The following is a 15843-nucleotide window of genomic DNA, read 5'->3' on the forward strand; positions in this document are numbered from 1 at the left end:
CAATCTCGAACAACCATATCTGCAGTAAGTGTCTTCAGTCTAGGCAATTTTAGCTCAGAGTTTCTGAGCTAGGGTCTGAGTTTGAAAATTGTGGGGCATCAGGGAGGGGGAAGAGTTACCTGGACACTATGTTACAGGAGGCTACTCCTTAGGTTAGGTAGAACCTTAGAGTTGGTCAATGGTCATGGACAGGAAGGTGTAACTGCAAGTCAGGCAGGTATAGAAACATAGAAAAATAGGAGTAGGTGATTCGGCCCTTTGAGCCTGCTCCGCCATTCAGTATGATCGTGGCTGATCCCCTATCTCAACGCCATACTCCCGCTTTCTCCTCATACACCTTGATGCCTTTGGAGTCCAGAAATCTATTTCCTTCTTAAATATATTCAGTGACTTGGCCTCCAAAGCCCTCTGTGGCAGAGAATTCTATAGGTTCACCACCCTCTGAATGAAGAAGTTTCTTCTCATCTCAGTCCTAAATGGCCTATCCCATATCCTGTGACCCCTCGTTTTAGACCCCCCAGCCAGAGGAAACATCATCCCTGCATCCAGTCTGTCCAGTCCCGTCGGAATTTTACACGGGGAAACCAGCATATAGTGATGGAGGAGCCTCAGCCAACACCTTTGTCCAACAGACACGAGGTGCTTGTTACCTGTGCAGATAAGGAGAAGGCTTGCAAGGTAGATGAGTGGTCTGGCTCGATGGTGAAGGATGCCATTCAAGTGGGGGGAGCAAAGAGGAATGTGGTGGTTATAGGAGACATATTGCCAGGGGGATAGATACTGTTCTTTGCTGCCGTGAGAGGGAGTTCTAAAATTGTGCTGCTTGCCCAGTGCCAGAACTAAGGATATCTCCTCAAGGCTGGAGAGAAACTTGGGAGTGAGAGAGGGAGAATCCGGTTGTCGAGGTGCACATGGGAACCAATGACATAGCAGGACGGTACATAGCTGATCTGAATGTAACCTCAACCCCACATTCCTGCCGGGCCCTGATAACCTAATCAAGAATCTACCTAGCTCTGCCTTAGAATATTCAAATCTCTACTTCCACCTCCTTTTGAGGAAAGTGTTCCAAAGACACACAGCCCTCTGAAAGAAAAAGTTTCTAATCTCTGCCTTAAATGAGCAATGCCTTATTTAGTAACTAGGGTTTGGAATGCACTGCCTTGGAAGTGTGGTGCAGGCAGGTTCAGTTGAAGCATTCAAGAGGGCATTGGGTGATTATTTAAATAGAAATAACATGCAGGGTTACAGGGAAAAGGCATGCGATTGGCACTAAGTTGACACTGTGGTGAGAGCCGGTGCAGACACGATTGGCTGTAATGGCCTCCTTCTACACTAACAATTCTGTCTTGGCTTGGCAGGAATGTTTATACAAGTCACATTCCAGGAGGATGATGAGATAGACTTTGTCCACTGGAACATCTTCCAGAACTACCATCATGTGGTCAGTTGCAGCCATCTTATCAGTCCGGCCATTGGTCCATTTTTAAAAAAGTAATAAGTTTAATATAGATTTTGCTTCTTGTCTTCTGATCATGACACAAGAGATTGATATTGGGTAAACACTGCTAGAAATAAAGCATATTAACAAATTCTTAGAGACAGGTGGTGGTCTCATCATGCTGCCGCCATCTTCATAGAATCAAAAAGTGATAGGCACAGAAAGAGGTCACTCGGCCCATCATGTCTGTGTCACTTTCCAGCATTTGGCCTGAAGATTATGGCACTTGAGGTGCACATCCTGACACCTTTCAATTGAGTTGAGAATTTCTGCCTCTACTACCCTTTCAGAGAGTTCAATAACAGCATAAACCTCCGGGGAAAAAATAATCATATCCCCTCTAATCTTTCTACTATTCACTTTTAATCTATGCCCCCTTGTCACTAACCTCTCTGCTAAAGTAAAGAAGCCCTTCTCATCCACTCAATCCAGGCCCATCACAACTTTGTACATCACAATCAAATCTCCACTCAGCCTCCTCTGTTCCATGGAGGCCAACTCCAGCCTATCCAATCTTTCCTCCTAGCTGTAACTTTCCAATCCTTGCAACATCCTCTTAAATTTCCTCTGTGCCTTCTCTAATGCCATTACATCATTCCTGTAATGAGGCAACCAGAACTGCACACAGTATTCAAGTTGTGGCCTAACTAATGTTTTATATAGTTCCAACATACCCTCCCTGCTCTTACATTCTATGCCTCAACTAATAAATGAAAGGATTCCATTTGCCTTCTTAACCAACTTATCAACCTGTCCTGCTACCTCCAGCAGTCTGTGGACATTCACTCCAAGGTCCCTCATTCCTCTCCACCTCTCAGCATCCTTCCATTTATTGTGTAATCCTTGGTTTTATTTGATCCCCAAATGTGTCACCTCACGCTTCGATGGGTTGCATCCCATTTCCCACCTTATCACCCACCTGACCAGTCCATTGATATCTTCCTGCAGTCTACAGCATTCTTCCTCGCTATCGACTGCGTGGCCAATTTTTGTGTCATCTGCAAACTTCTTGATCATTCCTCCCACTTTTACATCCAAATCATTAATATATAGTACGAGAAACAGTGGACTTAGTAGAGTCTTGCGGAACCTCACTGGAAACAGCCTTCCATATTACAAACACCCATCAACAATTACACTGTTTCCTGCCTGAGCCAACTTTGTATCCAGCTTGCTACATTTTCCTGGATCCCATTGGCTATTATTTTCATAACCAGTCTGCCTTATGGGACTTTGTCAAAAGCCTTGCTAAAATCCATGTAGACCACGTCAATTGCACTACCCTAATCAATCCTTGTTACTTCCTCAAAAAAATCAAATTAGTCAGACATGACTTTCCCTTAACAAATCCATGCTGACTATCCTTGATTATTCCTTGCCTTTCTAAGTGACAGTTTATCCTGTCCCTCAGGATTGATTGCAAAATTTGCCCACCACTGGGATTAGATTGATTGGACTATAATTATTCAGTCTATCCCTCGCTTCCTTTTTAAACAAAAGCACAATGTTAGCGGACCTCAATCCTCCAGCACCTCACCTGTATCTGGTGAGGATTGGAAAATGCTGGTCAGACCCTCTGCAATTTCCTCCCTGGCTTCTTTTAACAGCCTGAGATACATTCATCACATCCAATACTTCACACTCCTCCTCAACTACAACGTCCGTGTTGTACCCCTCTTATGTGAAGACAGATGCAAAATTTTCATTAAGTACCACAGCCACAACCTCCACCTCCTCACACAGGTTACCTTTTCGGTCTTTTAATGGGCCCTACTTTCTTCTTACTTATCCTCTTACTCAACGTACTCTTCAGATGGAAGAAGGACCGGGGAAGATGGAGGAAGACGGGCGAACAATTCCTTAACACCAGAGCAGAGTGCTGCTATCATAAGCTATTGAGATCAACAGATTCTGTGACAACTGTACATTTCTTCTCTGGCATCAGCAAAATGCTCTCCACTGTCATGGGTCATATGTCTATTTAGTTAATGCATCATATTGAAATTGTTATTTCTTAATAAACTATCTTAAAATTACTTATGAGTACTCGATTGCCTATTAGCTGTCTGTGGCTCCTGAACCCAAAATCTGACAGCAGGGCTGTGGGGAGGGGTCAGGGGAATGACAGTGCATAAATTGCTCCTTAGGAGAGCCAGCACAGATAAGATGGGTGAATGGCCTTCTTCAGTGCTGTAACGATTCTATGATTCTATCATCGGGTCCTGGGGACTTGACTTAACTTTTAGTCCCATTAATTTCCCCAATACTATTTTTTTACTAATAATTTCTTTCTATTTCTCAATCCTGCTGGTCCCTTGGTTTTCTATTATTGCTGGTGATTTTTGTATCTTCCTCTATGAACTCAGACACAAAGTAATCATTTAGCTTCTCTGCCATTTCCCTTTTCTCCTCTCTCTGCCTGTCACACTTGTCTGCTAATCTTTTCCTTTTTACATACTTATTGAAGCTTTTACATTCAGTTATGTTTCCTGCTTGCTTACATTTATATTCTATTCTCCCTTTATCAGTTTCTTGGTCCTCATTTGCTAAATTCTAAAATATTCTCAATCTTCAGAATTACTGCTTTTCTTTGGCAACTTCACAAGCCTCTTCTTTTGAACTAATACAATATTCAACTTCCTTTGTTAGTCATGGTTGACTCACTTTCCCTGTTGTGTTTTTGTACCTTAAAAGGAATGCATATTTGTTGCAAATCATGTATTAGTTCTTTAAGAAGAATTAAGAACTCTTCAAGAAGAAGCTTGACGCCATCCAGGACAAAGCAATCCACCCACAAACATTCACTCCCTCCACCACCGAAGTACAGTAGCAGCAGTGTGTACTATTTACAAGATACACTGCAGGAATCACCAAGGCTCCTTTGACAGTACCTTCCAAATCCACAACTGCTACCATCTAGAAGGACAAGGGCAGCAGACACTTGGGAACACCACTACCTGCAAGTTCCCCTCCAAGCCGCACGTCATCCTGACTAGGAAATATGTCGCTATTCTTTCACTGTCGCCAGGTCAAAATCTAGGAATTCCCTAACCGCGCTGTGGGTGTACAGTGGTTCAAGGCAGCAGTTCACCATCACCTTCTCAAGGGCAATTAGAGATGGGAAATAAATGCTGGCCTAGCCAGCATTGCCTACTGCCCATGAATGAGTAAAAAAAAACACTATCCATTGCCTGTCTACCATTATACGTTTTAATGTATTTTCCCAAACCACCACAGCCAAATTGCCCTTCAGACCTTCATAGTTTCCTTTGTTTAGATTTAAAACCCTAGTTTTGGATTGAACTACGTCGTTTTCAAACTTAATGGAAAATTCTATCATATTATGGTCATTCCTCCCTAAAGGTTCTTTTACAACAAGATTATTAATTAATCCTTTCTCATTGCATAATACTAGATCTAAAATAGCCGGTTCCCTAGTTGGTTTCTCAACATACTGCTCCACAAAACCATCTCGTACACATTCCAGGAATTTGTCCTCCTCAGCTTTCGTCTATATGTAAAGTCACCCAATGATTACTGTAATAATGTCCATCCTTGGCCTACTGCAAGGTTCCAGTGAAGCTCAACGCAAACTGGAGGAACAGTACTTCATCTTCCGATTAGGCAGTTTGCAGCCTTCTGGACTTAACATCGAGTTCAACAACTTCAACTCTCTCCTCCATCCCCACCCACTTTCTGATCCCCCTTTTTCCAATAATATATATATTTTATATATATATATAAATTTTTTATATATATATATATAATTTTCTTTTCCCACCTATTTCTATTATTTTTAAATGCATTTCCAGTCATTGTTTTACCTCCACCTTTTAGCCCATTTCGATCCCTTCCCCTATCCCATCCCCACTAGGGCTGTCTATCACTTGCTCGTTCTGCTTTCTACCCTTAATGTCACCATTAGCACATTCTATAGCTAATATCACCACCGTCAACACCCCTTTGTCCTTTTGTCTATGACATCTTTGGCAATCTCTTCTTTGCCTCCACCTATCACTGGCTCTCTATCCAGCTCTACCTGTCCTCACCCCCCTCAACTAGCTTATATTTAATCTCATTCCTATTTTTCCTTAGTTCTGATGAAGAGTCATATGGACTCGAAACGTTAACTGTGTTCCTCTCCGCAGATGTTGTCAGACCTGCTGAGTTTTTCTAGCTATTTTTGTTTCAGATTTCCAGCATCTGCACTATTTTGCTTTTATCTTAGGTTACTGTACTACGCTTGTTACATGCACCTCTAATTTCCTGACTTATAGCATGCCCTACAACACCACTACTGTTTGGTGGCCGACAAACAACTCCTACCATTGTTTGCTGCCCCTAGCTGTTTCTTAGCTGCACTCAAACAGATTCTAGATCTTGTTCTTCTGATCTAAGACCCTCTTCCTATAAATGTACTAATCTCATCCTTTATTATCAAAACTACCCCACATCATTTTCCTTTTTCCTTGACCTTTCTCAAGGTCGACTGTCCTTAAATATTTAGTTCTCAACCTTGGTCATCCTGCAGCCACATCCCCAAGTGGCAATTAGGTCATACTCATTTACTTATATTTGTGCCTCAATTCACCTACTTTGTTGCGGATGCTGCACGCATTCAAATAGAGTGTTTTGATTCTGCCTTTTTAACATTATTCCATATTTTAAACTCTATTTGATGCTGGCATTTGTTTCTGCTGCCTTCCACTTTCATCTACTACTTTTCTATTTCCCATTACCGGCTTTGTTTTTCTCCAATCTTGGCAGAACTAGGCAATTATAATGGAGGATGCATCATGGCAAGCACTTGATTTGGTCATCAATCCCTACATCAATTAGTTTACTCACCTGAGCATGGTCCGGCCTTGAGGTTACTAGGTATCTTCATTTGACAGAACCATATCCGGTTTCCATGCATTGCTATGCATCATATTGGTACAGCAGCACCATGTTAACCTTATAGCACCCAAGTCTAAATCTTCTGATGCAACTATAACTCGGAAGTACGATGGACATCCATACGATGCTATCATACACCCTGACGTTGCAGCTTTTCCCAGGTTCACAGTCACTCTAATAATTTTATTAATGTGATAATAAAAGTTGTTTCAGTGTCACAGTACATGAGTAAAAACACCAAGCTCCCGGATCAATATAGCAACTGATCCAGTGTTAGAATCATACAATGCAGGAGGCTGGTCACCACAGCCATACAAATTTTGACTTTTCAAGTATTTACGCAATTCCTTTTTGGAAGTTACTATTGAATCTGCCTCCACCCCCAGGCTTTTTACAGGCAGTGCATACCTTCTGTGGATCATTTTTTTTAATGCCCACATCCCATGAAAGAATCTCTGGCTAGGAATTGTTGCTCATCCCTAATTGTCCTTGAGAAGATGGTGGTGAGTCACCTTCTTGAACTGCTGCAGTCCATGTGATGTAGGTACACCCACAGTGCAATTAGGGAGAGAGTTCCAGGATTTGATCCAGCGACAGTGAAGGAATGGCATTATAGTTCCAAGTCAAGGTGGTGTGTGGCTAGGAGGGGAACTTGCAAGTGGTGGTGTTCCCATGCATCTGCTGTCCTCATCCAATCTAGATGGTAGAGAATATGGGTATGGAAGGTGCTGTTAAATGAGCCTTGGTGAGTTGCTGCAGTGCATCTTGCAGATGGTGCATACCACTGCCACTTGGGCTTCAGTGGTGGGGGGAGTGTATGTTGAAGGATGGTCAATCAAGCAAGCTGCTTTGTCTTGGATGGTATCGAGCTTCTCGAGTGTTGCTGGAGCTAAACTCATCTAGGCATGTGGAAAATATTCCATCTCGCTCCTGACTTGTGTCTAGTAGATGGTATTGCAAGGGGTCAGGGGGTGTGTTACTCCATAGAATTCCCAGCCTCTGACCTGGTCTTGTAGCCACAGTTTGGCTGGTCAAATTCAGTGTCTGGTCAATGGTAACCCCCAGAATGTTCATGGTGAGGGATTCAGTGATGGTAATGCCATTGAATGTCGAGCAGAGATGGTTGGGGTCTCTCTTGCTAGAGATGGTCACCGTCTGGCACTTGTGTGGATGTTATTCACAGGCTTGAATTGATAACTAGTACGTGTCCAGGTCTTGCTGTGTATGGGCATGGACTTAGTCAGTATCTGAGGAGTATCTTGACACCTTGACATGGAGGAGAGACTTGTGCACTCTGATGACCCTTTGAGCGCTGATGTTGGGAGCTCCATGCTCCTGACATAGTGACTCATGGCAGCAAAGCCGGAGGAAGATGCCAGACAAAGTGCAGTCCAAAAACGTCCCCAACAGCAGAACAGTTGAAGGAAGGCTATGCATCTCCTGGCCGCAAGGCAGAAGGCTGCAGCAGCAAGCTGATCCTTGTCATCTTGGTTCGACATGTCACTGAAATCTGATCCCCAACTCGTCAAGATCATGTGAACAATGGCAGTGTCCCAAGGTTCCCATATTAAATAAAGTCATGTGTAGGCTTCTAGCAGGGTCTATTTGTCAAGTCCTGTAGTGATGGAGAATTGGTGACGAGGCCAGAGCCGTGAACCTGGGAGTCCATAGTCAAGAACCACAGGCTACAGATACATGAAAGTCATTGGGCACCTGTACTGGGACTGAGGTGTCTTTGGTTTTTATGACTGAGCAGTCCTCTTCAGGATACCCTCTGCTCACCCCAATTGGGAGGGGGCTGGAAAAGGTGCCCTAAAAATAAGCTGCCCCTATTTCTCCTGGCTGGTGAACCACAACCTGTGAGATCACCATCTTGTGGTCAAAGAAAGAAACATTAAATTTTGCAACTTACAATGTTCGAGCACTCATAGATAATCTCAAGAGTGACCGTTCAGAAAGAAAAACTACAATTGTATCACATGAGCTATCAAGACTCCAAATTGACATCGCTGCCCTCAGTGAGACGTGCCTTCCCGGGGAGAGGCAGCTGAAGGAACAAGCGGAGGATACACCTTTTATTGTAAAGGAAAGGCTGGCAGCGACCCTCATGTCGACGGAGTTGGTTTTGCAGCAAGGTGATCCTTGTCATCCTATCTGGAATAGGATCTTGGGTCTTGAACTCCCCAATTATATAAATTAAAGACTCATGACAATTCTCCAACAGCTCAGCCTTGGCCAATAGGCCACCATCATCAGTGCTTATGCACCGATCCTCAACTCCGACGAAGATGTCAAGTAAAAGTTCTATTCTGACCTTGATAAAATCCTCACTGCCATCCCAACGAGAGAGATTATCCTTCTGGGAGACTTTGATGCCAGCGTTGCCATGACTCTGATGCCTGGAGAGAAACCACTGGGAAAAACAGGGTGGGAAAATCCAATGCAAATGGTGTCCTTTTTTAAAAATTTATTCAAGAGATGTGGGCTTTGCTGGTTGGGCCAGCATTTATTGTCCTTCCCTAATTGCTCTCGAGAAGGTGGTGGTGAGCTGCCCTCTAGAACCGCTGCAGTCCATGTGGTGTAGGTACACCCACAGTGCTGTTAGGGATGAATTTCCAGGATTTTGACCCAGCGACAGTAAAGGGACGGCGATATATTTACAAGTCAGGATGGTGAGTGGCTTGGAAGGGAACTTCCAATTGGTGGTGTTCCCATTTATCTGCGTCCTTGTCCTTCTAGATGGTAGTGAATGTGGGTTTGGAAGGTGCTGTCTAAGGAGCCTTGGTGAGTTTCTACAGTGCATATTGTAGATGGCACACACTGCTGCTAGTCTGGGTCAGTGGTGGAGGGAGTGAATGTTTGTGGGTGGATGTTTGTACTGCTACCACTGCCAACTCAATAATAAATACAAGGAAACATTAAATGCCCTACTTTAAAAGGCACAAAATTCAAGCCCTTTAATCAGGGACGCATATGCACTCAAGAGTCCAATGATCTGCGAACAGCCCCCCCCACCGCCAAAAAGGAAAACACACCCTTCGCCGCCACCCCTCCCCACTTCTGACATTATGATGGAGAGAAGATCATTGATGAAACAGCTGAAGATGGTTGGGTCTAGGATACTACCTTGAGGGACACCTGCAGTGATGTCCTGGAGCTGAGACGACTGACCTCCAACAGCCACAGCAATCATCTTTTGTGCTAGGTATGATTCCAACTAGCCGAGAGTTTTCCCCCAAATTCCCACTGACTCCAGTTTTGCTAGGGCTGCTTGATGCCACACGCAGTCAAACATGACCCTGATGTCAAGAGCAGTCTCTCTCACCTCACCTCGGGAGTTCAGCTCTTTTGTCCATGTTTGAACCAAGGCTGTAATGAGGTCAGGATCTGAGTGGCCCTGGCGGAACCCAAACTGGGCACCAATGAGCAGGTTATTGTTAAGCAAGTGCTGCCTGATAGCACTGTTGATGACCCCTTCCATCACTTAACTGATGATTGAGAGTAGCCTGATGGGGCAGTAATTGCCCCATTGGTTCGATTTGTCCTGCTTTTTGTGTACAGGACATACCTGGGCAATTTTCCACAGAGCCGGGTAGATGCCGGTTTTGTAGCTGTACTGGAACAGCTTGGCTAGGGGCGCAGCAAGTTCTGTAGCATAAGTCTTCAGCATTATTGATGAAATATTGTCAGGGCCCATAGCCTTTGCAGTATCCAGTGCCTTCAGCCATTTTTTGATACCACATGGAGTGAATCAAATATCCTGCAGACTGGCATCTGTGACCCTGGGGACCTCTGGAGGCCGAGATGGATTATCTACTCATCATTTCTGGCTGAAGATTGTAGCAAGTGCTTCAGCTTTATCTTTTGCACTGACGTGCTGGGCTGCTCCCTCAGTGAAGATGGGGATATCTGCAGAACCTCCTCCGCCAGCGAGTTGATTAATTGTCCACCACCATTCACAGCTGGATATTGCAGGACTGCAGAGCTTACATTTGATCCACTGGCTGTGGAAATCGCTTAGCGCTATCATTTGCTGTTTCTGCTGTTTGGCACACAAGTAGTCCTGTGTTGTTGCTTCACCAGGTTGACACCTCATTGTTAGGTATGCCTAGTGCTGCTCCTGACATGCCCTCCTGCACTCTTCATTGAACCAGGCTAGATCCCCTGGCTTGGTGCTAATGGTAGAGTGGGGGATATGCCAGGTCATGAGGTTACAGATTGTGATCAAGTGCAATTCTGTTGATGCTAATGGCCCACAGCGCCTCATGGATGCCGAGTCGAGTTGCTAGATCTGTTCGAAATCCATCCCATTTAGCACCGTGGTAGTGCCACACACCACAATGGAGGGTATCCTCAATGTGAAAATGGGACTTCGTCTTGACAAGGACTGTGCGGTGGTCATTCCTACCGATACTGTCATGGACAGATGCCACTGTACAGGCCGGTTGGTGAGGATGATGTTTTTCCCTCTTGTTGGTTCCCTATCTATCGCAGACCCAGTCTATCTGCTATGTCATTTAGGACTAGTCAAGCTTGGTCAGTAGTGGTGATACTGAGCCACTCTTGGTGATGGACAATGAAGTCCCCCACCCAGAGTATTCTGAGCCCTTGCCACCCTCACTGATTCATCCAAGTAGTGTTCAACATAGAGGAGTACTCATTCATCAGCTGAGGATGGTTGGTATGTGGTAATCAGCAGGAAGTTTCCTTGCCCATGTTTGACCTGATGCCCTGAGACTTCTTGGGGTCCAGAGTCGAAGTTGATGACTCCTAGGTCTCAGGAAGTGTGCTCAGCCTGGCCTCATTATAGCAAACACCCTCTTCCACCTGAAGGGCAAATACAAAACCACATTGAGGTATCCTAGATCAAAGCACTGCTACCTCCTGGATTATGTCTTTGTCAGGTCAAAGGTCTATGTGATGTCTGTATCACTCGATCCATGAAGGGGACCAATACCTGCTGGACAGATCATAGTCTTGTTCGATGAAGAGCATCCACCTAGCACCACGACATCACAAAGCCCAAAAGTTCAAGAGGAAGATGATCAATTTGCGTCCTAACGCAGCCTAACTGAAGAGAGGAATTCCAAGTGCAGATCAAGGCTAATCTGGAAAATCTTCAGACATCCAACTCAATTATATAACATGGGATCAAATAATAGTGATCTGCATTTGACTCCTGTGCTCAGGCCACTCGGTTCAAGCATCGCCTTCACCAGGACTGGTTGACTGAAAATGATGCTCATTAGGAACTAGAGTTCATCTTAAGTAAGTTATATTTGTATTGGTGTATTTGTATTAGGAATAAGCTATAGCTTTAAGTTTTTAGTTTAATTTTTATGTTTTATTTGTGGGTTAAAAGGGTGAAACCTGGGTCTAGTTTAATTTAGAGCTTTTTCTCTGTGCGATAGAGTCAGCAAGTCTGACGTTTTGTTTGTATACCTGCATTTTAACAAGGTTTTATGATCCTTGAAATGGTTTAGGGAAGTAAAAATGAAGTAGGAAAAACTGTGCTGTTGCCTAGGAGACCTACAGAGAGACAGAGAGAAACAGAAAAGCAGTTTGAGTTCAGTTGATCTGAGGATACCACAGGGTGAGGAAGCTGGGCAGGGGAGGGAACTGCAGAGAGCAAATTTCCCAAAAGAACAGAAGAAAGTCCCAGAAACAAGGAAGACAGTTAAATCAAGGGATAAAAACAGGAATCTGAAGTTCAGTGAAGCTAGTTTAAGGAGCAGAGGAAAAGGCTTCGAGTTAAATAGATAAAAGCTGCAGCAAGCAGAATTAAGGCAGAGTGGGCTTACAAGAAGTCAGGAGATCCAAGGAGTCAACCAAAGGTTGGTGACGCTTTTCTATGGGACTGTGAAGCGGTGGTGTTCGGTTGGCACGACTGAGTCTCAAATAGTGCGTGGAAGCTTGAATGCATCTGGCGATCCAGAGGAAAGGGAGAGATCATAGCCTGGAGATGGATCCTTGTTGAAGACGTCAGAGTGGAAGCCTCACTTGGGAGAATATTCCAAGGCGAGGTCTTTGAGAGGGGAGATTGGAAACCCCTGTGTGAAAGGCAGGGTTTCCATGAATTGATGAGAGATCCACAGCATCTGTTTGTGGTGATATCTGTCACTTAGTTTTAGAGTGTGCTGTGTCGGACCACAGGTAGCCTACTGGTGTACATGGACTGTATACTCACTGTGAACATTAGCGTATAAGATAGCTTTTGTAACTTGTATTATGTTTACGAATCTGTATATACCTGTAAAGGTATAGTTGTGGGTGAAGGAGTCGTGTAATATAGTTTATCTTTTTCCTTGTTTAATAAATGTTTTGTTCTTTTGTTAAAAGTTCATTAGCAGACTCCTGTGACTCTGTTCAGCAGCTACCCTCCACGTTTCTAAACAAAAAATTAAAGTTAGGATCTTTCAAGCCAGGTTCCGCCCAGGGATCTGACTTGTTCAGTAGTAACATCAGCTGAGATCATAACAGCTGAAGTATGTGACCTCCTAGAACAAAAACTAGCAGCCTTGATTGTCTGGCAGAACAACCCAAGGCAGCAGCACTCCAACAGCTCAAGGCTGATGCCCAAGGACAAATTCGGAAGATAAATTACATGTGAAGCTTTTTGAGGCCACCAGCGCCATCTATAGACAAATGTCAAATGGACAAAATCCTCTTCACTCTCAGGATGATGTCTCTCTTCTTAAAGGATGACAACGCGATCCATCAACACTGAAAAGAACATTTTCAACAACTCCTCAACCGTGAATCTACAATGTAGCTGATACTCTCCAGGCTATCCCCCAGCACCTGTGGTAGAATCCGTGAGCGAACCATCATCAATGGGAGAACAGCAACAAGCAATCAAAAGTATGTAAAACAACAAAGCCTGTGGCCGGAATGGCACTGCAGCTGAGATCTTCAAAACTGGTGAGGTTTTGTTCACATCAAGACTACATGGACTCATCCCAAGGAACTGGGAGAAAAAAACTCCTCCCACTGACTTCAGGAATATGACAATTGTAAATATCTTGAAGAGGGGAGATAAATCATACTGTGAAAACAATCGTAGTATCTCCCCTCTTGTCTATAACAGGGAAAAACCTGACACATTTTCCTGAACTGCCTGCTTCCTGTAGCTGAGGAAATCCTGCCAGAGACACAACATGGCTTTAGACATTCCAAAAGAACTTTGGAGATGGTCTTTGTTGTCAGTTAAATCCAAGAAAAATGTCAAGAACTGCACCAGGAACTCTTCATTGCATTCATCAACCTGGCCAAAGCATTTGACTCAGTAAATCACAAGGCTCTTTGGGTTGCTCACCAAAGATTTGGATGTCGAAGAAACTACTTCACAATGATATGACTGCAACTGTCTTGAGTGGGAGATCTGAAAGAGACACCTCAAAATCCGGACCAGGAGCAGGTAAAGATGCGTGATAGCACCCATACTATTTACAATTGTCCTGACAGTAGCTATATACCTTAAAAGATTAACTGCCCTCAGGCATCAAAATTAAACAATGCCTAGACGGAAAACTCTTTAACCTTCATTGCTTTTATGCCAAAACTAAACTGATCACCACAGACATACATGATCGAGTTTGCAGATGACTGCAATGTCATTGCTGACTTTGCAACAGATTTGCAAACCAATCTCGATCTCAATTCTGCATACGTGAGACTCTGCCTGTCACTTAGTGTTGCCAAAACAAAACTCATAAACCCAGACCTGGTCAGTCAAATATTCCACCTCCTACACATGTTGGAGACACTCTGAAATGTATTGAGGCTACCCATACCTTGGCAGCCACCTCTCTTAAAAGGCCACCATTGACTAGGTCCAACGCTGGACCAGCTGCGCCAGCTCAGCCTTCTACAAACTATGGTAGCAAATTATTGAAAACAAAGACCTCCACAAGTCTACAAAATTCCGAGTGTACAGAGCAATGTCATCACCACACTCCTGTATTGCGGTGAGATCTGGAGTGTGCATCAACAGCACACAAGTGCTAGAGAAATTTCATCAGAAATGCCTCCACTGCATCCTCTGGATTTAACAGGAGGGCTGTTGGACAAACACTGGCGTCCTTTTTGAAGCCAGCTCCACAAGACAAAGAAAATGCTTCAAAGACACTTCAAAGTTCTCCTTGAAGCACGGCAGCATCGACATTGATGTCTGGGAGAAGCTTGCTACCAATTGTGAAAAATGGCAACAACTTGTCCATCAAGCTGCATCACGCTTTGATGAGGTACAGGAGCAGCAGAGAGAAAGAAAATGAAGCAAGTCCTGCACTCTGGAACACCCTAACTCATGGAGCATTCTGCCACATGTGCCAAAGAACTATGGGTCAAGAATCGGCTAGTTCAGCCACATGCGGACCTCATAGCAGAAGCTCCTGACTGAGTAAATGTCATCCTCGAATTGAGGGTCAGCTGATGACAAGGAGGCAGTGCATTCCAGATCATAAACAACTTGCTTCGTCAGACAAATTCTCATCTCTCTCTGGACCTTTTGTTGATCCTTCTGTCACTGGAAATAGTTTCTTATTTATTCCATCAAAACTGCTTATAATTTTGAATGCCTCTATTAAATTTCCCTCAGGAGAATCCCCATAGCACCCTTTCCAAGGCCTTGATATCCTTCCTAAAATGTGATGTTCACAGTTGGCCAAAATACAAAAGCTAGTGATTTATAAAGGTTTCAGATAACTCCCTTGCTTTTGTACTCTATACCCCTATTTATGAATGCAATGATCCTGTATGTTTTTTAAGACAGTTTTATCATCCTGTCCTGCCATCTTCACAGATTTCTGTAAAACACATGTTGGTTTCTTTATTCCTGCACTACCTTCAAAATTGTACCATTTAGTTTGTGTTGCCTCCTTTTTCTTCCTTCCAAAACTAAATATTTTGTGTCTTGGTCTCCCATCTACCCAAAATTTGCTTTAAAGATATGTTGCTGATCAGAGTTTGTAAAATTTTTCACTTTTTTTTGTTTGCAGCAAAACTTCATGTGCATATTTTCCGCAAGTTACATAAATGTAGCAATTAGATACTGCAGACACTTTGGTTGCTTTTAAAAATACAAAATAGGTATGGTACTCAGATGTTTTATTTCCACAAGTAAAGGCAGTCACATTTAGCACTGGACAAGGCCTTAAAGAATAAGATGACCTGTATTCTATCCATACCCAATGATATTTATATCTCTTTTACTTCTTAAAAAAGTCTTGCAAATATATATCAAGGAAGTGCATCTCCTGGAACCTTGCCTGTTCTCCAAAAAAGAAAGCCTAATCTTTGTAATCTGCCTTGGAAGGTCACGCTAAAACCACTTCCAATCTCATGCATACTAACTTACCAAGCTCTCCGCCGTCAGTTCCGGGAGTTCATGTACAACACAGTATGGGAAATCCAGTACCGAAATACTGCAGAGATTTGGAAATTAA

At 43.6% G+C, this 15843-nt stretch overlaps 1 protein-coding gene across 3 annotated transcripts in view; it reads right to left on the reverse strand.

Annotated features, from left to right (window-relative positions):
• strip1 (striatin interacting protein 1) overlaps positions 1–15843 on the reverse strand; it is a 127145-nt gene that overhangs the window by 11279 nt on the left and 100023 nt on the right. For all 3 annotated transcript variants that reach the window (XM_041196357.1, XM_041196359.1, XM_041196358.1), the window contains one exon: positions 15756–15822. In XM_041196357.1, coding sequence (XP_041052291.1) covers positions 15756–15822 — 67 coding nt within the window. The remainder of the gene's footprint in view (positions 1–15755; positions 15823–15843) is intronic.

The sequence above is a fragment of the Carcharodon carcharias genome, chromosome 9, assembly GCF_017639515.1.
Source record: "Carcharodon carcharias isolate sCarCar2 chromosome 9, sCarCar2.pri, whole genome shotgun sequence".
NCBI classification, from domain to species: domain Eukaryota; kingdom Metazoa; phylum Chordata; class Chondrichthyes; order Lamniformes; family Lamnidae; genus Carcharodon; species Carcharodon carcharias.